Here is a 26,866-nt window from a genome sequence, read left to right on the forward strand (position 1 = left end):
ATGTTGATTGATATGGCACAGAAAACACCTGTTAAAATTCACAAGAAGTTGATCTTACTAACAGAGAATTTTTTGGAATACCTTGTTGCTATGAAACTAAAATTGGTTATTAATTTATTAGCACAATAGAATCCTTTTAAAGAGGTAATTGGCTCATTCAGTTAGAGAAATAATATAAAATAAAGATTTCTTTAATTTAGCATGACTCATTTTTTCTAAGCTAAGATAGATAGATCCTTTGTCGCTGTGATCTTTGTCGTCATGTTAGGCTATTTCTGATCATCTTCAAGCTATTGGAATGCTTGTCATCTGTGTAATAAATTCTGGAGAGGCGGCTGTAGTGTCATGGGTGAGAACATGGTCCTGATGGCCTGGGTTCACATCTTGGTTTTTCTCCTTTTTACTGGTGAAACTGCATGTCATTGATAAAATATAACTTAGAATGGTACTTTTAATAAAGAACTCATTCAATGTTAACCTTTACAAAGTGTTTTTTAGTTTATATTACTAGCAAAGTGTCAAGTTTGGGTAAGATGTATTCTCTGCCTTCAAGAAGTTTGCTACTGAAATTTTCTTTGATGCATCAAGTTTTCTCATTTTTTGAAAAACAAACATTAACAATTACAATGACATTTTCAATAACAATGACTTTTCCCCCATATATTTGTAGTCATTGCAAATGATGAACTAAATATTGGCATATGTTCCTTATTTCTATAAGCCATTTATATGTCAGCTCTCTCTTTGAATGTCTCTTTCAAAACAATCTATTTGAAGACATAAAACTTGTAGAAAGTAGAATTGAGCTGTTTTATTTACTGAAGAGACAAGGCAATAGATTACACTTAAAGCAACACTTTCATTTGGAAGGTGAAAATGCCTGACAAAATTAAAAATTTAAGACTCCCAAAAGCATATTTTAACTTGGATCTTAAAATTATTCTACCATAAAAGATCTCATTAATATCAGTGTATTGTCTTTAAAATGACAACATATATTTTAATGATCTTTACAATGGTCAATTATAAGGTTATTTTTACTATTCCTACTTGAATTAAAATCAAACTACTACTTGGTGACTCTGCATTTATAACAAGTTATGTTGCTCAATATCTACTCACTTAATACTTAGATATGTAGGTTATTCGGATGACCTATGAAAAATTCCATGTGCTTAATGTCTTCAATGCATTTTTGTCAAAAGGAAGGGGAAAGGGAATGAACAGAGGGATTGAAGTACTTTGTTCTGTGTACATTTATTCAAAGCATCAACATTCATCTACAAGTCTTTAATTCATCATTTCTGTGTTTACTATGTTACACCTAATTATCTATCATAATTTGTTTTTCAAGTTATATCTATGGAAAATATTTGAATTAAGAAAAATAATCCACCCTCAAAGAGTTTCTAATAGCTGGAAAGTACCAAAAATAAAAACAGTAAGCTCATTCCTAAAATATACCCCAGCCCACCACCTCCTGCTCAGACATTCACACTCCTAACTCTGGATCTATCTTCTCTTGTCCTTTCTTCTCACCTGGCCTGAATTAGTAACATACAACTCAGTAGAATGGACAAAAGGGGCTGAAAAGTAAGGAATGTTGTCATAACTTACAGTTACTGTCCCACGAACCATAATGTATATGACACAACATGTTTCATTGATATTTATACCCATTTTTAAATACTGGATATTATTTTGTTTGTGGAAGTAGGTAAGTATATCTTAAATGCATGTGTATTAGAATTTAGATATATTTATATTGTTTGTTCCTTTTTTAAAGGTCCACCAGGAACCAAAATTCAGATCACTGGATCTAATTTGGGTACTGATATCTCGGAAATTTCAGTGATGATAAATAGCATCCAGTGCAATGTAACCATGGTCAATGACAGTGTACTGCAATGCATCGTTGGAGAGCATGCTGGTGGCACGTTCCCTGTGATGCTGCGTCATGAGACCAAAGGCTCTGCTGTGTCCACAGTTGTATTTGAGTACCCACTTACCATTCGCCATATCCACCCAACCCAAGGTAGTCAGCAGTGTGCAGGAACCTACAAATATTTTATGTTGTTCCAATAAACACCTTATTTAGGGAAAAAAACACTCTTCAAACACTGCTAAAATTGTAGTTTTTTAAAACACATTAAAAATATGTTTGTTTATGCATCAAATAAATAAGAATGCAAAGGCATCAATTAATCATTTCAAAATATCAGTTTAATGCCTATATTTCTCTTACTGCTATATAATTCATTTAAAAGTTAACCCTACTTAAGATGGACAAGTTGTATGTGGAAATTTCTTTTAAAATTATGTTTAGATATCACTGGCCTGTAATTGTCTACATAACTTTTTTTTCTATTTGAAAATTATTTCAGTTACTAGAAGTCTTATGGAAGTATAAACAATGTATTCTTAATTAAAACAGTAATTGTACATTCATGTTTTTACTGCTCTGAAATTCTTTGTGACATCTCTAAGAAAATTTTAGTTCCTAGTAGTTGAAACAAATGACCAGACGTGACATTTACTCAGTGAAGATTTAAAACATTACAATAGAGAGAGATTGTATTGCATTAATATACTATACTATAAATATTATTTCACTTATGAGAATCTTTTAATTAATGTCATTTCTATTTCAGATGTTAAAATAAAGTTAAGTATATACATAGAAGAGGTTTTCTTTTAATCTGTTTTGTTTTTCCCATTTTTATGTCTTCACTAGGGAGCTTCGGTGGTGGTCAGACCATGACTGTGACAGGCACCGGGTTTCATCCACAAAATTCCAAAATATTAGTGTGTGGCTCAGAATGTGCAGTCGATAGGCTTAAATCTGATGACACAACGTTATTATGTAAAATTCCACCTAATGATGGTAAGTTGTCAGAAAAAAAAGTCCAGTCTTTGAGAAATGGTTAATTTTATAAAGATCAGAGACTGCATTTCTGTTTTCAAGATTTTGTGTCTTCAGGGCAATTGAATCACCTTTACAACTGTCCTGATTTTAAGCAATTTCTTCAGAATTTTTTTGATGTTTATGTGTTTCAAGACTCGTAACATGGGTCAATTGAATTGTTTATAATAAATTGCAGGGTTTCAGTTTATGACATAAACTGATGGCTCTTAGTTTATTAAGCTTGCCTAATGGAGAAAACATTGTTAGTTCCTGTAGGAGTGTTGGATTTCCCTTGAAGACAGGATAGTGTAATGGTTATGAGTGTGAACCAAGAGCCAAACCCAAGCTGTCCTTGGGTAAGATATTCAACCTCACTGTGCCTCAGTTTCTTCATCTGTAAAGTGAGACTAACACATTAGCTTACTTTATAGGATTATTGTGAGGTTTAATAACTTAATGTGTATAAAGTGGATGGAATGATACCTGAGACATGTTACGTAATTGCTATTATGACTCTTTTAATTTTTTAACAGTTAAGAGCTGGGCTCTGAAGAGCTGCTGAATCTCAGTTTGCCATTTACTGTGCCACCTTAGCTAATAACAACTCCTCTCTGCTTCAGTTTCTCCATCTATCAAATGAAGCTGTCATTAACCCTAATTCAGTGCAATATTGTAAAGTTTAAATATATGGTATTTTACATAAACTACAATTTTTAATTATCTAACAAAATTTAAGAAGAACCAAAGGAAATATTCTCAAATAGAAAATAGGTTTCATGTGCAAACATTTTAAAAACATTAACAAAATTTGATGAAGCTTTTCTAAATATTTTAGTACCTTTCTCTGACTTCTTAAAGAATATTGAAGAAACTAGAACATTATTGTGACCGGGTTTATTTATCACTTTAATGTCAGAGTTTGTATCCTGATTATTTTTTTTTTAATGCAATGCTGTCAGGATGTTTGCCTTAACACTAGCTCTTCATTTGACTTTTTTGTATTGGGTTTCCGTAGTTTTTCTGTCTCTTTCCTTGCTTTCAGCTGTCGCTCCTTGCTGTTGTCAGAGTGCCTGCCGTTAGCAGCTCTTCCTTCCTTCCTGCTCTAATTTGCCATGTTGGCTCCTCCAGGACTAGGAAACTAAACAGGCAGGTTTGTAGAATTGTCCACAGTGAGGTGCTCCAAGGGAGGGTCTGAGGGGTTTTTCCCTGTTGCTTATGTGTATGAACCTTGTGATGTTTTGGGCAATTGCTAGAGATACTTATTACTTCACATATAGCCCGTGAGAGTGATTTGGGGGAAAGGAAAATATTATTGAAAATGTTTGGTTCAGAATGGCTATCGTCAATAAATCTACAAATAACAAGTGTTAGCAAGGATGTGGAAAAATGGGAACCCTCATGCACTGTTGGTGAGAATGCAGATGGTGCAGCCACTGTGGAAAACAGTATGGAGGTTCCTCAAAAAATTAAAAATGGAACTGGCTTATGACCCAGCAATTCCACTTCTGAGTATATATCTGAAGAAATCCAAGACACTAATTGGAAAGAATGTATGCAGCCCTATGTTTCATTGCAGTGTTATTTACAATAGCCAAGATATGGAAGCAACCCAAGTGCCCATCAATAGACAAGTGGATAAAAAGAGCTATGGTACATATATACAATGGAATGTTACTTGGCCATGAAAAAGACTGAAATCTTAACATTTGCAACACCATGGATGGACCTAGAGTATATTATGCTAAGTGAAATAAACCAGACAGTAAAAGACAAATACCATATGATTTCACTTGTATGTGGAATCTAAAGAACAAAATAAATGAACGAACAAAACCGAAACAAACTCATAGATACAGAGAGCAGACTGATGGTTGCAAGAGGGGAGGTGGGGTTAGGGGGTGAGTGAAAACGTGAAGAGATTACTAAGTACAAATTGGTAGAGACAGAATAGTCACAGACATATAAAATGCAACCTAAAGAATATAGTCAATAATATTGCAGTAACTATGTATGGTGCTGGATGAGTACTGGAAATAATGGGGAACACTTTCTAAAGTATATGATTGTCTAACCACCATGCTGTACACCTGAAACAAATACAAAATAATATTGAATGTAATCTGTAACTGGACAATAAACTTTAAATTAAAACATAATAAAAAGAAAATGTTTGGAGTTTTGGAAATGAATAGGGCCTGATGGCAGAGCTGTACTCAGTTGTACCCTCTTCTCATAGGCAGGGGACCTGAGCAAGCCTGCGAAGTGACTGTGGTCAACGGGAAGGATCTGGCACAGTCCGCAACTTCCTTCACGTACAACGTGTCACTGACTCCACTCATCGCCCACATATCCCCCAGGAGAGGCAGCACTGCAGGGGGCACCAGCCTTACGGTCGTGGGATCCGGCTTCAGGTACTGTCTTCGCGGGCGCACACATCACTGCCTGTCCCCACACCCGAGCCGCTGCGCCTGCTTTCTCGTATGCCAGGGCAGTGCTAAATGCAGCCATGTGCTGTGTACCCGTCTGCTGGAAAGTCATGCTTGAGGACCATGATAGTGCTAATAGCTGGCATTTACTGAGTGCTTAATCTCTGCCGGCCACCTCCTACCCCACTGAAACCTCCTGCCTTCTGAGATATTTTTTTATCCCATTTTATGGTTAAGATTACGAAGGTTAAATAACCTGCCCCAGATCCTACTAACGTCACAAGTATAAATCACCTTCTTGTTATACTTTCCTCAGTATCTCGTCTCCAACCACGACCTGCTTCGCTGGGTCATTGAAACATCTCTTCATGCATCAGGACTGTTTCATTGTAACTGGCCAGATTCCTTTTTCCTAAAAACACTCATTGTTTAGCTAAAATGTATGTCCTGCTTCATCATTTAAGTGAGTGAGGCTGACTTCAGAGTGCCAGCTCATTCAAATCATAGAAGGCAATTTTAGTTCCCGAAGTACTTATCACTACCTTGAACTTGCATTTTACGTGGAGATGAAGCTCTAAGGTCTGTGACTGTGGTGAAAGTGTCACATAGACAAAGCGACCCCTGAAAGTCTCTTACGAAGGTGCCTGCTTGGAGACCAACATGGGATTTCTCGATAAACTGAACCCAGGCAGGTTTTCTCTAACACTGGCATACCTTCTAGTTTGTGCGTTTGTATTTCCTGGCCTCTTTTTTTCTGTGTTTTTTCTGAACAAATATTTTGAAGTCTGCACTTTGATGAATCATACAGTATCAAATCTGCACTTTGATGAATCACACGGTAAGATTGCTAGTCTTGCAGTAACGCCTCTGTGACCTAGAAATTTGAGAAAATCATCACTGTTTTGTTTCCCCCCTTTTTCTTTACAGTGAAAATACTCAGGATGTTCGCGTCACCCTCGCTGAGGCCAAATGTGACGTCAAATATTCCAACCAGACCTGGATCATCTGCATGACCAGCGCCCACACGCCCTCAGGGTGGGCTCCGGTGCAGGTCACCGTGGGAAGCAGCGGCATGGCCAGGCGGGTAAGGGCGCTGCTGGGCGTCTCACCACAGCAGTAGAAAAGCTAGCATCTGGGAGGCGAGGTGATTGGTAACGAACTTTTTACTTCGTTAAAGTCTCCAAAAAACAACTGAGCTATGGCTATAATAAATTTAAAGTAGGTTATGTTTTTGGGTTGTTTTTGTTTGTTTGTTTGTTTTTTGCTTATTAAAATTTATTGCTATTTCAAATTGTAATTATTTAATTGTGGGGTAATTAGTAATGGATTTTTTACTTTATTATTACTGTGAAACAAACCAACAGGCAGCTACAAAACATTCAAAGTAGGTTATGCTTCTTATAAATGAAGATGTTTATTTTCCTGGGAGTTCTTCGCCTTTCAGAAGGGGAGTGAGGAATCCTGATAAAACCCCCGCCTGAGTCCCCGCGCTCTGTTTCAGGGTGGTGCTGACTTCCTCTATGCCGACGCCTGGTCCTCCAGCTCCTCGTGGGGAGCAAAGCCCCCTCCAGGGGAAGGGTCGCTGGTTGTGATTACAAAAGGACAGACAGTTTTGCTGGATCAAAGCACCCCGATTCTGAAAATGTTGCTCATTCAGGGTAAATTTTGGAAAATCTGCTTATTAGACTCTGTGTATGGAATATTTCTGTAAAATTAATTTAGTCGAAACTCATTACTATAAACATCCATAGTTGTATCATGTTTTTATGTGGAGTGTCGTACTGAGTTCTTTGAGTATTACAGTCCATCTGTGGCATGAAGTTATTTAGTGTATTGCAACCAGAATGTTTTAATGAAATACAATGGAAACTATCAGAGTATACTGCATTCCTAGGAGTGAGCATCTCTTAAAGCTAAATGTTATTTCATGAAACTTTTGTTTCAGTAACTCTGTGTGTGTGTGCACGCGTGTGTGCGTGTGCACACGTGTGCATGCCTATCCCCTTGCAGTGGATCACAATAGTGAGAGGTATTTCCCATTTAGAAAAACACTGGTGTAGTGGGTCCCAGGGGTTGTAAAATCATAGAAATTTGCATTAAATGACACCTCCCCCTGACTCCCCTTGGGTCCCAGATTGTGATTCTCACCTACACCTTTGAACCTGCTTTCATTGTTACCTGGAGTTCTCTCTGCTTCTTGATATTCTATTTAACTACGGAAAACTAAATAACCAGAACAGTTACAATTGCATGTAAAAGAAGCGATCATTGGCAAGAGTAAAATACTCTAGGCTTTAGTGTATAAATTTTGTGGTTTTAGCTGCTCAAAGACCTTTGTATTTTGTTTTTGTTTTTACTTCTGGGATAATAACAGTGCTTTAGTTGTTTGAAGTTATTAACTATTGGGCCCTTGGACAAGTTTTCTGTCATAAATTTATATCAGTCTTATAAAAATGTATCACAGTACTATCTTTAATAATGCTAATCAGGATATCGCTGTTGCTAGTGCAAATTAGTGGGTAAAAGTTCAGTTAATGTTGGCATTATAATAGTTTCTTATAAACAGTGCCTTTCTTTAATTTTAATTGGTTTCATTCTTAATTTATATTTTGTGGCCCTGTGTTTGTAGAACTAGAATTCATGTGGCTATTTTAATAACATTTAAAATAACCAGTGGTCAAGAGAAAATCTGCCCTGGGATTTGAGTTTTCTACCACTTACTGGGTCTTGTCTGAAGTTTTTATATTTATGCTGCCGAAGAGCTGAAGTGAAGTGACATGCGGAGTGATAAAGTTAATTTTAATGTGTAGTTGAATGAATAGCTTTTAATATTAATTTTCTTTGTGACATATTTCAAAATTGTATGACTCCTAGGTGGAACGCTAATATTTGATGAAGCTGACATTGAACTCCAGGCAGAAAATATTCTAATTACAGATGGAGGAATTCTTCAGGTATACCAAAGAACCTGAGACATAGTCACTGGTAACCTCCCTCCATTTCTTTTAAAAAATGGACACAGACAATAAAGTGATGAAGGCCTAGCAAGGCGGGTGCAGGGTGGAGAGAGGCAAAGGCGGGGGGAGGGGGGGGTAAATTGGAGACATCTGTAATAGAATCAGCGATTAATAATAATAATAATAATAATAAAATACTGTGTGTAAAACAGTTAATTATACTAAACTCGCACAAGTTTATCTTTGTGTAATTCCCTGTTTTTAGTACAACATCCTTTTTTGGGAAAAGTTTTCCAGAGTATTCTTGCACTTTTAATGAGAAGATAATAGCATATTACCCTAGAGCAGAATTTAAAATAGAGCAGAAAAAAACGGTTAGCTCTGAGATGTGGCTAAAGTCAATCAATGCACTTTCCAAAGGCCTGGCATAGTGCACTTGGCTGACTAGAAAGTTTCAGGTTTATCTTTTGGAAGAAGGATACTGACAACCGAACAGTCAGTTCTTGGAGGAACAGGGCGTACGGGAAAACTTTCCTTTTGAGTGGCTAGAATTGTGGCTATTGCGTTTGATCTCCCTGAGTGACGCCTGTGCAATCCCGTGCAGATTGGGACGGAAGCATCCCCGTTTCAGCACAAGGCCGTCATCACCTTGCACGGGCACCTGCGGTCTCCGGAGCTCCCCATGTACGGGGCCAAAACGCTGGCCGTGCGCGAGGGAGTCCTGGATCTGCACGGTACGGGCCTAAGGGCTCCGGGACTTGGTCAGGGAGACCAGCCAGGAACCCGAGACAATCGTCCTGATAACTTCCTCTGAAGGAAAACTTGCCAAGCTGCTCCTGTCCTTACACATTCCCTTCTTTTATGCAGGCCAGTGGCAGCCCTGCGTAGGCTCAAGACTGACAACCAAGGCCACCCTTGGGGAAGCCCTTCTGGGCCTCTCTGCATCCATTCCATGTGCTCCCTTAACACCTTTTGCCTAATTTAGTGCTAACCAGCGTCATGCTGATTGTTTATGGGCTCTTCCTGAAATGTAACCATAAATTTGTAGTTGTACTCTTGTATAACTGTATTCTTGTATAACTATATCACTGCAAACAGCAATGATTTTGATCATGTTTGAGGTCTTAGGTCAACGTATTTAAAGGAAGCGTGGGGTATTTCTTTTTATATCGAAGTCTTCTCTATTGCAATAATCTGTCTCTTTTATAAATTTAGGATATATAAACACGATACCCCCACTATGATCATAAATGCCCTGCATTGTGTTCAGTAGATACACTAATGGGATTTGCAGAAATTCACACATATCATTTATCTCTAAATTATCAATTTAAGCAATTCCCGTCAACAATGACAAAGATAACAGGCCTCTGCCTATCTTATCAAGAGTCTCATACCACATTTATATTGCTTTCACCTAAAGAAGACGGTCATAATGGAACATGTTGGTGCAGAAGGCTGTTTTCTTTAATTTATAGACCCATACATATCATTACAAACCTGATCACTACCTGTATAACGCAAGCATTCTACATATTTCTTTTGTGAGAAAGTTATGAAATATGAAGGTAAAATGAACCTTCCTCATATTGATTCAATCCAGGATGAGATGAAAATGCATAAAGTTCTCAATAACCAAGAAAACACATCTTTAGAAATACTTGGTCTGTATGTTGGCTCCAGGTCTGCCTGTTCCCGTGGTCTGGACTCGTTTGGCTCATACTGCACAGGCCGGAGAAAGGACTCTGACTTTACAAGACGCAGTAACGTGGAAACCAGGAGATAAGATAGTGATTGCAAGCACAGGACACAGGTATGATGTCTTCTGGGCCTGATCATTTAGATTTGTAAACAGAGATTTTTTTGTAACTATGAAAAGAGAGATGATTCAGAAGGTCCACAACTCTTTCATTTAAATTTGAAACCTCTAATCAAGAACCATGAACAGCCCTGGATGGGTAGCTCAGTTGGTGAGAACATTGTCCCAATTTGTGGGTTCAATCCCCTGTCAGGGCACATACAAAATCAGCCAATAAATGCATAAATAACTGGAACAACAAGTTTCTCTCTCTTCCTCCCTCTCTTGCTCCCTCTCCCCCTTCCTTCCTCTCTCTCTCTCTCAAAAAAATAAATCAAATAAATTTTAAAAAACAAAACACTAACAGCTAAATATGTATTTGCTAAATGTTAATATTGTGTTGATCACCAGTGTTATTTTCACTGATTGATTTGAATTTACAATATGAAAAATTATTTATTTGAACCTATAAAATAAATATATACAGTAAGTCCTCACTTAACGTCAGCGATAGATTCTGTGGCTTTAAGCAAAATGAAGTGTAATGAAACCGAATTTTACCACAGGCTGATTGATGTAAGCAAGAGTTAAGTTCCTGTGACATCTCATCAACATTAAGCGAAACGACATTGAACGCAATGACGTTATTCGAGGACCTGCTGTACTAATAAAGAATTTGGGTCGTTTTTTATGGTTAGGTCCCCATGTAAGATTTTGTTTGCGGAAAATATTCTGCTATTAAAAGCCATTTGAAAACTTCTGGCTTAGAGCTTTAGCCAAGCACTTGAATGCATGCAACAATGTAAATGCCTCTTTGTTTGGGGGTCACTAAAGAGTGGGGTAAGAAGCAGCAAGTGAACCCTTTGTTATCTTATAGTCCCAGCAGTGGTTCCATGGACCAAACTTGTTAGGAATGATTGAATGAAAGGGAAGCACTCATTACAGAATGAGTGGTGATGGACATGACCTTTCAGGTGTCTGACATTTTATAATCAAAACTGCATATGACCCTCAATTTCTGTTTAATTATGTATTTTGGCCAATAAGAAATACAAGACAGAGAACTAATCGGCTTACTGCATTCCAGCAGATACTGGTGGGGAGGCAGCCAAGGGGAGCTTTATTTTTGCTTTATTGTTCAAATTGTGGGGGTATCGGGGAACAAATAGTAATTTATGACAAGAAACGACTAAATTACATGAAGGTTGTGACTCAATTTAGAATTAAATTTTAAGATGGCATTTTGAGTTTGCCATTTTCCTGGTTAAAAATAGACTTGCAGATGTGAGGAAGAGTTAAATATATACTTAGCTTTATAAGTGACAGTTTTTTTCCTGCCCTTGGATGAAATTATAATTACATATTTAATGGCAAATAAAAGAGCCACAAAATGGTCGGGCTTCCCAATAGAATAGAGAGTCCTCAGTTCCAGCTTCTCTGTAGGAAAATGAAGAGTAAATTTAGCATTTCACGCAGAAGTATTTCGTTTTAAGAAACAAGAATTAAGTATTTTCCCACCAAATCTAAGTCACTGTTCACTATCTCATTGGTAAGTGTTATTTGAGAGTTTGTAAAGCCACGGGTTAAGAATGCTACTTTAAAGTCAGTCTCTTGGCTCCAACTCCCACAAATAACACTTATCAGGCTTGGGGCCATATTATTTTGCTTCTCTGGTCTTCAGTAAAATTAGAATGCCGTTCCTGTCTATCTCAGATTACTGTAAGAATTAAGTGAGTTTATCAACAATGTTATGTTGATTAATATTAATTTTGAAAAAAAAATTTTGTTAACATTTTTATAGACACAGTCAAAGAGAGAATGAAGAAAGGACCATCGCATCTGTGTCTGCTGATGGCATAAACATAACGCTAGCTCATCCGCTGAATTACACACACTTAGGAATCACTGTCCCCCTTCCTGATGGAACACTGTTTGAAGCAAGGGCAGAAGTTGGAATTCTTACAAGAAATATTTTAATAAGAGGATCTGATAATGTGGAGTGGAATAACAAAATTCCAGCATGTCCTGACGGATTCGACACAGGTAATTTTAGCAGCTATAGTGGGACCACTTAAAATGTTTTCAGACATTGCAAAAATATTCCCTGGAGACAAAATCACTCCTGGATTGTTATGCTCTAGTAATAAATATGCTCCAAATCTCAGGGATTTGAAATGAGAAAGGGTTATTTCTCATTGATACTACATGTGTCCATAGGGGGGTGCTAATGTATTTCAGGATCTAGGCTGATGGAAGCTCCATTGCAACCGCAACTGGGGCTTCCTCAATCTCAGAGACAGGACTCAAGGTGGCTGGAGAGTTGAGCATCAGCCACTAATTACTTTGGTCCTGAAGTGACAGGTGTCTGTTCTACTCAGGTGCCATTAGAACTGCTATGCAATGCTTAACTTTAAGGAAATGAGTTAGTGCAAAGCCCAGTATATGAAAAAACTGGATATAAGAGAACCTGAATGATGTTTACCACTGTATAGAGCACAATGTATTTTACAAGTCTCTTTTAAATATTTTACATAATCACTAATACCATCACAATCCTATAAGCAGTTGAATAACAGATACAGCTTAGATATAGCTTTTTCTTCAATGGAAAGTATACTATAAGGTAAAACTCATTGGATTTGCTGCCAAATGACCTATGTTCTAATTCTAATTGTCAGCCAAGAAAAAGTTCAGGCTGCAATAAAGAATTAAAAAAAACCCACACATTTATTTGAGCAAAAGAATTACCACCCAGGAGCACAGGTTCGGATAGCAACCCAAAGTGCACTCCGAACAAAGAAAGGCAGGGTTTTCAACGACAAAAACCACAGAATGTAATTCTTTCGTGCCAATGAAGGGTTGCTAGCTAGATGAGCAGATTGGTTAGTTCCAATATGCAAACGTGGGGGTGGGGATGGCGAAGACTACTAGGAGAGGGTCAAGTCCACGCGTTCCCACACAGCAGTTGCTGTTCCAGGATGTTTATGGCTCAGCCTTGAGCTGAGTTTAGCAGCAGGGCTAGCAACTTAATAGCAGCTCTGAGAATTAGCAGCACAAGACATGCACAGGCCGCCTACCCCGCTTCCTCAATAGGCTCCTGACTATTTTAGGTGACTCTCTTGGCAATGCTTACTCCATTCTGCTTTCTCCCCCCATCATCAGTTCATTGGCATCAAGTCTCAAAATGCCCATTAAACCTAGTTTCACCCTGTTTAAAGTCAGAATGCTTCCTATTCTGCTTACTTGCTACAGTTATAAGAATTAAGTGCGATCATGCATATCTAGTGCAATACAGGTGTGAGTTTGCATTAATTATGTTAATCCCCAAGTCTTGGGGAAAAGCTTCAGAGATAAAATGACAAAATACCTTTATCAGCATTCATTCACCCGCTCCAATATTTATTTAGTATCTTTGAAAAATACAGTAGTAAGTGCTTTAAGGAACACAGAGGCAAATGAGACAAGGAACTTGCCTTTCTTACTGTCTAGAGAGGATGATATGAATGCAAATACTGAAGTTCCAGAAGGAGAGGAAAATTATATGTGAATAAAAAAGATATAATTAGGTAGGAGAAAAAAATCTTTATGTAATTAGAGGATTTTGACATGGTTTTTCTTTTTTTTTTTTAAGGTGAATTTGCTACACAGACATGTCTCCAGGGAAAGTTTGGAGAAGAAATAGGAAGTGATCAATTTGGAGGCTGCATTATGTTTCACGCTCCTGTACCCAGTGCTGACATGGTAACTGGAAGAATAGAATATGTAGAGGTGAGAAGCATTGTTAGCAAATCACAATGCTTTGCCTGAGGTTGTCCTTGCAATGAATATGTACTACGTTCATGCTGTTTGTCAGATGCTAGTTATAACCGGGTAGAGGAGACATATCTTTTTAATACACCTAATTATTCACCCGTTTAATCATGCCAAAATTTTGTTTCTTTTCCTTATACTCCACATCAAATTCATCAGCAAGTGCTATACACTCTGCCCACAAAATACTGTATCCTGAATCCGCTGTCCTTCTACCACCTCCCCTTGATCCCTAACCCAAGCCACCGTCACCTCTCATCTGGGCGGCTACCATTTTCTTCTAACCGGTCTTCCTGCTCCCACCCTTGATCCAGCAGAATCTTCACACCACAGCTGAAGTAAACATTTTAAAGTATAAATCACATCTCGTTATAGCGTGTTCAAAACCCAGCAATGGCTTCATTGGACACCTAAAACTAAAAGTGTGAGTCCTTCCCATAGGACCCACAGGATCCATCCCCCGCTGGCCTCCGATTTTATCTCCTGTGACTCTACCCCTGGCTCATGCCATGCACGACACAAAGGCCTCCTGCTGTCCCGTGACCACGTCCAACACATTCCTGTCTCACGTTCTTTGCACATGCTCTTCATTCCACTTGAAATGCTTCTCCACCAAATATTTGCACGGTTCACACTCTCATTCAGTCAGCCCTCTTTACAAATGTTCTCTTCAGAGAGCTCTTTCCTTGCCATCTTTATTTGAAATAGCTGCCCACACCCCTGCTTTCCTTTATTTACTCATAACTCCCAACATTAAATCTATTTTTGATTTATTTTATTTCTCCCTCTAGAACATAAACTCAATTATTTTGGAGATTTTATCTTTCTGGTTTTCTGCCGATTTCTCTGTGGCTGCAACAGTGCTTCGCGTACAGGAGATTGTCAACTGATTGTTACTGAGACAAATATATAAATATATTAATAAATATGCAACTTATCCCCAAGAGATTAGGAGCTCCTCTATATTAGTTATATTAAGTCTATGTACTAGTTTTTATCAAGTATCCAGTAAAAGGAAGGAAGGAAGGGAGGAAAGAAAGAAAGGAAGGGAAGGAAAATAAAGTCCATAAATCCATTAAGCTGAGAACATTTCCACTGCAAACAAACTATTGAGGGTGACAGAGTTAACACCTGCATTTCGTGAAACTCCCTTCCTCCTAGGATATGTTACACACTTGTTACGTCTGAGATATAGACTGAGTGAGGTTGCCAGAGTCAATCTGTATATTAAATATTAGTAATGGTTAATTTTGTATTTTTGGAGGAAGACTGGAAATAGGTACCCTCATATTTTATTTCCAGACCTCCTGGGATCATATTTTATACACACACACTCAGATATGCATACTTGCACACACTAGCATCCACTGTATTAGACTATTAGATTGTAGATTTATTGAAAGAAAGTACAGCAGAGTGGTTAATAAGAGCACCAACTCCAGAATGAGACTAACTTGATTTTAAGGAGCCTTATGACCATGAACATGATATTCAGCCTTTCTAAACTTCAGTTTCTTTGACTGTAAAATGAAGTTAATGATAAGTGGCTACTTCATAGGATTGTGGTAAAGACTGTGATCATGTACATACAACACTTAGCACAATATCAGGTACATGGTAAACATTCAAGAAGTGTTTCTTATTATTCTATAAGAATAAAAGTGAAGGAGAGAAGTCTTTTAAGAGGTTTTATTTTGCTAAACACAAAAGTTTCATAATAGACTGAGGTGGAAACAGAACAGTTAAAGATGGCTTTTGTTCATTGGTATTAAGTATGGGTTGCTATAGAATGACTCCAGATGGGTTGGGGGCCAAATATTTTCTAACGAAAAACATAAGTAATATGGGAGATATAAATGTATTAATAATTATTATTATAAGATTGGAGATTATTTTTAAACAAGAGAGTATGAGCTAGGCAAACTGTGTTTATGTGGATCACTAAATAGTCATGATTTCTGAACTTGACAGGTATTCCACGCTGGCCAGGCTTTTCGGTTGGGGAGATATCCAATACATTGGCACCTGCTGGGAGATTTGCAGTTTAAATCTTATGTAAGAGGCTGTTCAATTCACCAGACCTATAACAGAGCTGTTACTATCCATAACACTCATCACCTTCTGGTTGAGAGGAATATTATATATGATATTAAGGGAGGAGCATTTTTTATAGAAGACGGCATTGAACATGGCAATATCCTGCAGTATAACTTGGCAGTATTTGTACAGCAAAGTACTAGTCTTCTGAATGATGATGTGACCCCAGCTGCATTTTGGGTAACCAACCCAAACAATACCATTCGGCACAATGCAGCTGCTGGGGGCACTCACTTTGGCTTTTGGTACCGAATGAATGACCACCCTGATGGGCCATCCTACGACCGAAACATTTGCCAAAAAAGAATTCCTCTTGGTGAATTCTTTAACAACACTGTTCATTCTCAGGGTTGGTTTGGAATATGGATATTTGAAGAATATTTCCCCATGCAAACAGGATCTTGTACTTCTACAGTGCCAGTGCCTGCAATATTTAATTCACTGACTACTTGGAATTGTCAAAAAGGAGCTGAATGGGTCAATGGAGGTGCCCTTCAGTTCCATAACTTCATGATGGTAAATAATTATGAGTCTGGAATTGAGACCAAGAGGATCCTGGCCGCTTATGTTGGAGGATGGGGTGAAACCAACGGAGCGGTGATTAAAAATGCCAAAATAGTTGGTCATCTTGATGAACTGGGAATGGGGTCTGCATTTTGTACAACGAGAGGCCTGGTTCTCCCATTTAGTGAAGGCTTGACCGTGTCATCCGTTCACTTTATGAACTTCGACCGTCCCAGCTGTGTAGCTTTGGGAGTGACATCCATCACTGGAGTTTGTAATGAGAGATGTGGAGGTTGGAGTGCAAAATTTGTTGGCATCCGGTATTTTCACACACCAAACAAGGCTGGCTTTCGATGGGAACATGAAGTGGTACTGATCGATGTCGATGGTTCACTCACAGGTAATATTATAATTTCTGATAAAATACTTTGGAAATATGTTTGCTTTAACCCAGAGTTCAACTGTCAAAGCAGACTCTGCTGAATCACAGACTTTACCCGGTACTGAACTGTACTAATGACTGAAGGATATAGGCATAGATGAGACATTCTTTTCTGGAAGATCCCCAAGCGATCAGATGCAGCCTCCAAATATGTCTTCTTTTCCCCTACATTTGCACCTTGGTTTTGAATTAATAGCAAATTTTGAATAGTTATGGAAACATTGATCACAAAAGGAAGCCGTTTTTGTTTTATAACACCTCCATTTTATTACTGTTAATTACACAGATAGAGACTGCTTATATAACTTCCCAAATTCTCCAATCATGGCCCATACATGTATAAATTCCAGGTTTATTTATACAAGCAATGTAGACAGACTGGATAAATCCTGCCCAAATATTTTAAAGGAAAGTAGTAAGTTACAGGCCTGATACTAACCCTTTTCTTTCCTATCTGAATTATGAATTTGGAATTAGTTCAAGAAATATGTTAACTAAGAACATTTTTTACCCAAGTTCACAGTATGTCACATTTTAAAGATATTTTTAGTCTCTAGAATTTAATGTCTTTATAAAGTTTTAATGATAAAGACCTGTCGAAATAAGATAGCCAGGGCATGTGTGAGAGAGAGATTTTGCTTAATACTTTAGAAGAGAGAGAAAGTTGATAAGTAAAACTACAGATAGTAACAATTTACTTTTGAAAGACTTTGAAAGATGGAAGAAGATTCATCTCAATATTCAAACAGACTGAATTCTGAACTATATTTGTTGACTTCTGTCTCCTGTTCTAATGGTGGCCTTAAGAGGGAGAACATTTGGATGGTTCTAATATAAAGCTTTGTGTAGCCTTTATTAGTTTATTTAATTCAGCTTAGATTTTTATTTTTAGTTAGCAGTCTGTTGGTTAAGACTACAGGCTCTACGGCAGGCTCTTGGCCAAGTTACTTATCCCACTTCCTGTCCCCTACTTTGGCTCTCATGGGTGCTTCAGATGCCATGTTTCAGTTATATCCACAATTAACTGCCTGACCAAAGAGTCCCTGCAAAGCCTCTGTATAAGGTCCCCTTGCCCCATGCCCAAAAAAAAAATTTACCAAGACTTTTAGATTTTATTAGCAGTACAACGGGTCACAGTCCCTTTACGTTGCAGACCATTTGGTTTTTCAGTTTTATAACATGAAGAAGGAAACATGCTGATTGTGTCCATTTCCTAGGTCACAAAGGACACACTGTCATTCCATACAGCTCACTGCTGGACCCTGCTCACTGCACTCAGGAGGCCGAGTGGAGCGTCGGGGTCCCCGGGTCGGTCTGTGACGCCTCAGTCAGCTTCCACCGCTTAGCGTTCAACAAGCCTTCTCCAGCATCGCTGCTTGGAAAGGATGCGGTTCTCTCCGACTCTTTTGGTAAGAAGAACGGAATCATTTAGCCCACTAACTTAAATATTTTCCTCAGTTTTCATCATCATCTTCTTGACTTGTCACTCGCTGTTTAGAACATTGGGAAAAGCATAATATTTGTGTGTCAAAAGCCAGACAGGAAACAAATACACTCAAAATGGGCACGTGAGGAATATCAAATAAATGCATGGACCAGTCTGATATTCTGTTGATTAAGGAACCTCCAGCCAGTGTTGTGACACAGAGCAGGAAAGCTGACATACCCTTAGAGCAAAACAGTATAAATACACCATTGTTCCTGCCATCGAATGCAAATGCTTTTGATGATCTTTGCAGATTGAAATGAGATGGGGGAGCATTTGCTTTGTCAGGAGCTGCACACTGGGTTCCAGGGACTGTTGATTTACTGATTGTTTCAGGAAATATTGTAGCTGAAAAAAATTAAGATAAAAACAACTTCAAAAATGAAAGTTAGTTTTACTTACGAAACGTCGGGTGAAAATATAATTCCATGCATCAGCAACCTTCGGTGGAGTTGGATTCTGGCAAATATAGGAGCAAATTCTAGAGGTGTTGGAAGATTTGAATTATATGTCTTATATAAGTCAGCAATTGGTTCACCACAGGCTTATCCAAAACTCAGTAGCTTAAACCCACGATCATTTATTTTCGCTCACATGCCTGAGGGCTGGGTTGGTTGATCTGGGCTGGACTCAGCTGGGAGGCTCTGCTTCAAGGTGAGGATCCAGTGGGCTTTGCTCTTCCTCAAGGGTTGAATTCAGGTTGCTCCACGTGTGCTTTTTGCAAGGCTGAGGCTGAAGGGAGAGCAGGTACCTGGGGGAGCCTCTTCTCGTGGCAGAGGCTCAAGCCAGCAGGCCTCACCCAGCAAGCACTTTTCAAGCCTTTGCGAATGTAGGTTCTGCTAATCTCCCGTGGGCCAAACAAGTCACCCAACATCAACAGGGCAGGGAAGTCTGCTCTGCCCCGAAGGAGGGGAGAGGACCAGATATTTGCTGAATGACCCAGATTATCATACCTCTTCTTATACGTGGCAGGTCTTCTGGACTGTGGTTTAGTGCCTCTGCTCATGGTCCTTTCAACACTAACTCCACTTCATAAGCCTAAGAATTAATGAAGTTATTCTTACTTGATATTGGAATTTATTTATTTTTTGCCTTATTCCCAAAATAAAAAGTATGATAGTTGATTTTATAATCTTGCTTCTAGATTCTTCCTCTTAAATTTGTAAGGGAAGTGGTTACAAATTTAACATAAAATTCAATCAGAGGAAAGGGAGAGAAAAAAATAGAATATGGGCAATTAATCACATATCTTTTCATTATATTCTAAGAGATTTTTTTCAGATCTTCTACTGAAGTTGTCAGGCACTCTCTCATGACCAAAGCATGATTAAATTACCTAGTTTGTCCCATTACAAGTAGTTCAGGTTCCAAGTTTGTCACTCTCAAAATTTAAGGCATGGCCAGTGTTTGTGGTAGGTCTAGTTGTAATCAGCTCCTTAAGAGTTCTAAATCAGACTTTTCAGTCACACTTGGTACGCAAGTTTGATTACCTCAACAAATATAAGAGACTCTAATAAAGAATCAGAACTTACGTTTGCTTACATTGCAAATCAATGATTCTGAAGAATTAAGTTCTTAAAAGAGTAGAAATGGAATTATATTTTAGATCAGTGATATTTAGAGAATTGAATAATATATTTAAGCATTTCTGTCATAGTAGTCATAATCATTGTTTTAATTTTTTCCTTTCCCTAAGGAAGAAAGGCTCCCTCTTAATTCAAAATTCCAAGTGAAAAAAATTTATGTTTCAGTTAAGTGTAATATTAAATACGTTTAGAACATAAATAATGAAAGGTTATGCTGGCTTCTTTAGAGACTTCCATAGACTAGACCAACGTTTTACATGTGCATTTGTCCATGACGGAGGAGTTTCCTAAGGGTAGAGGTCACTACTGTTTGTTTGGTGTTCTCCTACAGGCACGAGTGTTGTCCCATTTCAGAAGAAACGACTGACTCATATGTCTGGCTGGATGGCTCTGATTCCAAATGCAAAGCACATCAACTGGTATTTTAGAGGCGTGGATCACGTAACCAACATATCATATACATCAACATTCTATGGATTCAAGGTAAGCAACAAGCTATAAAATCCATCTTCTAATAATTAGGGTTGAACATTACTCAGCCACAGGGTACATTCTCGCCCTTACACCGACTGTTGGGCCCAGAAGGCCATTGCCTCAGATATTGACCTATTAAAGTCCTGCACACCCTCCGTTACCTGCCCTGAAATCTAAGACAAGCCAAGAAAAGGATCCTTATTTAAGAATCAGAAGTAAGCAGTCCTCGAATAATAGCAAACCTGTGCCCTGTTATTATTACCATGATAACAACCAACACTTACTGGATGTTTATGATGTTTCGGGCACCAGTTCAGGGCTTTATTATTGTGTGTTATGAAATATATCAAACACAGAAAATTATAGAAAATAGGCCAAGTCCTGATGTGCATGTCAACCATCTCTGCCCGAATCTAACATTCTGTGAATATTTACTTCTGGTTTTTAAAAATAAATAAGCATTTTAGATGATGCCCAGTGCCCTGTGTGGTGTATGGGGTACTCTCTTCATGTTCTTCACTGCCCCCCTAAGTGGACAGTGTCCTGAACTGGGAGTCTTCAGCTCCTTCATTTCTGTTCTTACACTTATGTGTGCAGCCAAAAATAAAAGAACCCTAGCATTGGTTGAAAACATTATAATTGAAAACATTATAATGTTTTCAAACATTATAAAATAAAATATTTTTCTAAATACAAACATATATATGTGTGTTGAGATTTATATATATATATGTAAGTGTGTGTGTGTGTGTGTGTGTGTATATATATATATATATAGAGAGAGAGAGAGAGAGAGAGAGAGAGAGAGGACTTTTATTGCCTTAGTGACAGAGTTAGTGTTATTGCCACAGACGTATAAAATGTTAATAAACAAAATATAAATGCAAGATGAAACAGAAAGTAAAACCAAAACTTGTCTTAATATATAGGCCGATTCTATGTTCTCAAAATTAATGTGTATTAGGCAGGGTATTAACATATAAAACAAGTCACTTTTTTGTAAACTTTCATAGGAAGAAGACTATGTCATCATATCTCATAACTTCACTCAAAATCCTGATATGTTTAATGTTATTGATGTGAGGAATGGCTCCTCAAATCCCCTGAGCTGGAATACTAGCAAGAATGGAGACTGGCACCTTGAAGCAAACACTAGTACTCTCTATTACTTGGGTATGTATTCACCAGGCAGAAGTGGGTATTTTATATAATGCTTTGTGTAAAGGAGCAGAAAAATTGCTTAATGGGCAAATGTGTTATACAGTGCCCCACATATAGCAGGACTCAAGAAATGTTTGCTGAATGAAAGGACTGGAGATGTATCCATGCAGGGAAAAGCCTTGAGTTGAATTAAAAACTTACATTTTATGTTTGGAGATGAAATGAATATTTTTCATTTAAACATGGCCCCAAAATTTATTTCACAAAATTAAAGGAAATTATTATTTAATTATTTTTGGAAAATAAAAATACTTAAAAATAAATTTTAAATTATAAAATATTCATTTTTTTCAAGATATTTTGACCATGTGCTTCTCCATCAGATGTGCATTTTGTCAGAATTTCTCCATGTATATTCCGTGCATTTGAATTATACCGAGTTACTACCTAAGGAATATTTTCAGATTGCCATGATTTTGCTTACCTTTGAGCGCTTTGGTCACCGTGTTGATTTAAACTGCTTTACTTCACGTTTAGTGTCAGGGAGAAATGACCTTCCGCAGAGCCAGCCGGTTTCTGGGACCCTGGACCCGGACGTGAAGGACGTTATTATTAATTTCCAAGCTTTCTGCTGCGTCCTCCAGGACTGCTTTCCTGCTCGTGCCCCGTCAGGAAGCCCGGCTCCCCGGAAGCGACCCGCCGCATATAAGTATATGGGCCTTTTGTTCCTTACTGCCTTCCGTGATCCTTTTCATACCTCGCTCCTGGGTGAAAAAGCAGTGTCCCCACCTGCACGGTGCCTCATGGGCCACAGAGCACTTCTGTAGGCGTTACTCCGCTTGAGCCTTACAGCCACCCTCATGAGCTTACTGGTCATCTCCGACTTGCACAATGTTAGATCTGAATGATTAGACCAATTCCCTTGTGACTTAGGTGAAGCCGAGTGACCTGAAGTGAGTTGCCTGAGATCACAGAACTTCTTGATGGTACACCCAGAGCAGCAAAATTAGGGTGTCACAACAGCATGGCTTTGGTTGGAGAGAAAGTGATTCAGGTTGTGGATGGAAAGGAAGTTTTCTTCAATGTAGGAAAAAAACCGATATAGGTAGTTGTGTGTGTTGAGTATGTTACTAATTTCACATATTAGCTTGTCTACTTAGTGAAGTTATAAACTATTTAATTTGCATTCTGTCATCCTCAAATCATCTAGTATAATGCTACACCCTCAGAAGATGGTCATTAAATATGTAGAGATAATATTTAATGGAACTGTTTTTCTTCTGTTTTCAGCTTATGGTCAAATGATTCTTTTTGGCAATCGTCTCGGGAAAATAATTATACCATACCTCACCCAGGAGCAAATGTGGTTATTCCCGAAGGTAAATACATGAAGAAGTAAAATACTTCTGTTTATGCAGCATTGGGTTCGATGCCACACAATAGTTATCATTCCACCTTTAGGAAGCACTCCTCAGGAAAGAGCAGATGTGGAGACAGATCCTATTATTGTGTCCTGGAAACCAGACTTAGCCTTCTGGGTTTTATGTGAACTTAAACCTGAGTATTAAGAATATAGATTTTCCCGGGAGGCAATAACCAGTCATTGTGTGGAAAAAGGGTGACACACTTCAAAACCAAGACTCACTGAGAAGGTTGTCAATGTTTTATAGGCTATAATCTCTGGATTATATTTCTTATATTTAAGTATTGTTTTACAGGAACATGGGTTGTAGCAGACACAGATATCCCACCACTGGAAAGGCTCATTATTTGGGGGGTTCTGGAACTGGAAGATAAACACAATGTGGAAGCTGCAGAGTCTTCTTACAGAAAAGTTGTTTTGAATGCTACCTACATATCACTGCAGGTAAGAGTATGGTCTTATAATTTATTAGCCAAATTCCAGAATGTTGGAGGTATACTGAAAAGTTATAAGAAAACATATTCAATTGATATAAATATAAAACACAGCTGGCTCTTGCCCATGAAATGGAAGCCTCATAGAAGTCTAATATATTTCTGCTTTCTTTTATATTGTGGACTAAACATTCTTTAAGGAGTGATGATCGTGCTACTTTTAGTGTAAGGTTTTCCCATTTTCAGTCCTACATAGGGTAGTTGTGTTATTATAAGGTACAGCTAAACTCACAGCTTGATCCAATCAACAGAGAATCCTCAGGAATCCTGGGAAAAAATTAAAGATTTTAAGCCTTTTGTTTGTTTCTTTAGAAAACAAACAGTATTTCCTTTTTTAAAAAATAAGTTTAAGTTGATTTTTAGAGAGACAGAGAAACATTGATGTGAGAGCAGAACTTTGCTTGGCTACCTCTTGTACGCCCCCTCCTGGGGATCGAGCCCAAAAGCCAGGCATGTGCCCTGACTGGGAATCGAACCAGCAACCTTCAGGTGCATGGAATGCCGCCCAACTGACAGAGCCACGCCAGCCAGGGCCAAACAGTATTTCTTAAAATGACTGAATGTAGATGGAATTATGAAAGCTGAAGTAGATTAATAAAAATAATTCAGTTAGAACAGTCACTTTATTCTCAGAAACCTCAGATGGTCTTATAATCATATAACAGTTTAATCAGTCCAGTTGTTCTGTTAGTCTTTTACTATCGTTCATTAACAAGAATGGCCTAACCAAAAAGCTGTTAAATACCATTAAAAAATAAAAGTGTGCAGTAGCTTTTCTTTGGTAAAACTAAGCTTTTAACGTTTTAAGGGTGTGTGATATTTTGGTTCCATGTGTGAGCTTTGAGGATTGAATCCTTACTTCAACTGTGTAATAGTTGGGTGACCTTGGGTAAGTTATTTCACCACTTTTAGCATCAGTTTTCTTACCTATAAAATGAGAATAATACCAATTCATGGGTTTAGTGTAAAGGTTAAGTGATACAGTGTATGTAAAGCCTTTCACATTATGCCTGACATAAAGTCAGCAAGCATTTAGTAGTAGCTATTATTATTAACAGTGATGGCTCATAAATGGCATAGCTTGGATGTAAGTAGAGGAGTATATTATATATAGGCCATATTATTTTAAAATCCAGTGTGATCTGTTCAAACAACATTAGTTTAGGTCCTAAAAGGTCTCAGTTTTAGGTCCAGTTCTGACAGTAAGTAGATAATGAATTTGACCTTGGAAAATTAAATTGCCTATCCCATAGTGAGTAAATTAAATTAAGGTCACTTCCAGTTACAACATTGTTCTTTGTATAACAGAATTTATTCATTTTCACTAGACAAGGCCTCCTGTCTTCCTAATTCCTTTCTTATGGGGGAAATTTTTTCTGCTCAATTTTTTAAGTATTGACAATTTTCTGCTTCACTGTAGGGAGGTAGACTCATTGGTGGCTGGGAAGATAACCCTTTTAAAGGAGAATTACAGATTGTTCTTAGAGGAAATCATTCTACCCCAGAGTGGGCTTTTCCAGAAGGACCAAATCAAGGATCAAAGGTCTTAGGTATGTGCTTCCAGATACTAAAAGCATCATTTATATCAGTTTTAAGAATGTACTTTAAAACGTATAGTATTGTTATCAGTTCATGATGTTATGGTATCAGAAGCTTTTACAAACATTTATTGTAGAGGGTTATAAAAGTGGCAGAGATTTTTAAAAATTAAGTCATGTCACATGAAAATAGATATAGATGTGCATATTTTAAACCAACATGTAATCCATTACAAAACTAACAGTAAGAAATCTCTCCATATTCACATTACTTCTCTAATCTGGTTTCTTCATAATCTTTCTTTTATATAAACAATAATACTTTTTATATTTTAGTACTTTTCCTTAAATGACAAGTTTCCAATACAGTACTTCATTTATAATGTTAATAATCTGTGAATGACTGACCACAGAGTCAACTGATCCACAGTTTTAACTTCCCTGTTGCAATTGTATGACTGTACATATTCTTCTATGGGCCTGCATATTAATTTAAAAGACACATACAATCACATGCTATAATCAATCACCCCACTGCACAATTTCTAAAACAGTTACAATCAGTAAAAAATTATAAAAGTGGCTTGAGATTGTGTTAGCTCTCCCAAGACAAATTCAGAGCTTCAAAAATGTCCCAAGGAAGACAAATTCTCTTACATTTTTTTATGTGTTTATTTCTTATTTCAAAAATAACATTTCAAATAACACAGAACAATATCAAGGAAAGACATTAAAGAATTATATACATTTTTCCAATTCTACTCCCCTCTTGAGGAAACTAGCTACCGTTAGTTTGCAATGTTTGCATGTCTTTTCATGTTTTCTCAATCTATGCCTATGTTCATATTATATATATTGATTTGCGGTGGTAGTGTTGTGCCTTTTACAAAAACATGGTCAAACTAAATAAATTACTATACAGTTTTCTTTTCTCAGCATATTATGAATATCTTTCCAGATCAATACTTACAAATAACACTCTTCCTTTTTTCGGCACGTTACACCATGGTATTAGTATATTACAGTTGATCTCATCATTCTATTGAAGTAGACTTTGATTAATTTTAGTTTTCTAATATTTTCAAATATTGTTGTACTTCACTCATATACCCTTGTGTGCTGGCCTTAATGTCTATGGACCAGATTCCTAGAAGTGAACCAAAGTGCAAAGCCCTGAGCAGATACCCCGGTTGACTTCATGCATTCTAAAATGTTCCGTTGCTTATTAAGATATATCACTGAATGCTTCATTTTATATCAGCACCTACTCAGTGCCGTGTGGTGAATAGTAGGAGTGTGCTTTCCTCCTGCAGGGGTGTTTGGTGAGCTGGACCTTCACGGAATTCCACATTCAATATATAAAACGAAGCTCTCGGAGACCGCAGAGGCCGGTTCCAAAGCCCTGTCTCTGAGGGACGCTGTGGATTGGAAGGTAGAGGGGACACTGGGGGTCAAACGTGCATGCACTGAACTCGTACCCTATCACGTTTTCCCACTCGCCTCCCTCTTCATCAAACCCAGCATAGAAACACTCAGGTTTAGCAATTTCTTCAGACCTTCATTTCCTTATGAAGGCTCCCATGTCACACAAAACTGCTATCGAATACATTTCTACGCTTTTCTCTTGTTAGTCTGCCTCTGTTGCAGGGGTCCCAGCCAAGAACTGAGAGGGGTGGAGGAAAACTTACTTTCCTGCCCTGCAGGTACATCTGAGCAGAGGTTTGGATGGCAGGAAGGAGCTTGTCACATACAGATAACGATTCTA

General features: G+C 37.9%; 1 protein-coding gene across 1 annotated transcript in view; it reads left to right on the top strand.

The window, feature by feature from the left end:
• Window positions 1–26,866, top strand: part of PKHD1L1 (PKHD1 like 1) — a 106,057-nt gene that overhangs the window by 50,402 nt on the left and 28,789 nt on the right. The window contains exons 39-57 of the mRNA XM_087825597.1: window positions 1,787–2,035; window positions 2,735–2,884; window positions 5,142–5,316; window positions 6,259–6,415; window positions 6,833–6,989; window positions 8,206–8,285; window positions 8,893–9,022; window positions 9,972–10,101; window positions 11,888–12,129; window positions 13,718–13,854; window positions 15,868–16,897; window positions 18,157–18,348; window positions 20,343–20,494; window positions 21,499–21,658; window positions 22,184–22,355; window positions 22,937–23,025; window positions 23,365–23,513; window positions 24,984–25,113; window positions 26,415–26,533. Coding sequence (XP_087681723.1) covers window positions 1,787–2,035; window positions 2,735–2,884; window positions 5,142–5,316; window positions 6,259–6,415; window positions 6,833–6,989; window positions 8,206–8,285; window positions 8,893–9,022; window positions 9,972–10,101; window positions 11,888–12,129; window positions 13,718–13,854; window positions 15,868–16,897; window positions 18,157–18,348; window positions 20,343–20,494; window positions 21,499–21,658; window positions 22,184–22,355; window positions 22,937–23,025; window positions 23,365–23,513; window positions 24,984–25,113; window positions 26,415–26,533 — 3,800 coding nt within the window. The remainder of the gene's footprint in view (window positions 1–1,786; window positions 2,036–2,734; window positions 2,885–5,141; window positions 5,317–6,258; window positions 6,416–6,832; window positions 6,990–8,205; window positions 8,286–8,892; window positions 9,023–9,971; window positions 10,102–11,887; window positions 12,130–13,717; window positions 13,855–15,867; window positions 16,898–18,156; window positions 18,349–20,342; window positions 20,495–21,498; window positions 21,659–22,183; window positions 22,356–22,936; window positions 23,026–23,364; window positions 23,514–24,983; window positions 25,114–26,414; window positions 26,534–26,866) is intronic.

Source organism: Miniopterus natalensis, chromosome 16 (genome assembly GCF_054644295.1).
Source record: "Miniopterus natalensis isolate mMinNat1 chromosome 16, mMinNat1.hap1, whole genome shotgun sequence".
Taxonomy (NCBI): Eukaryota; Metazoa; Chordata; class Mammalia; order Chiroptera; family Miniopteridae; genus Miniopterus; species Miniopterus natalensis.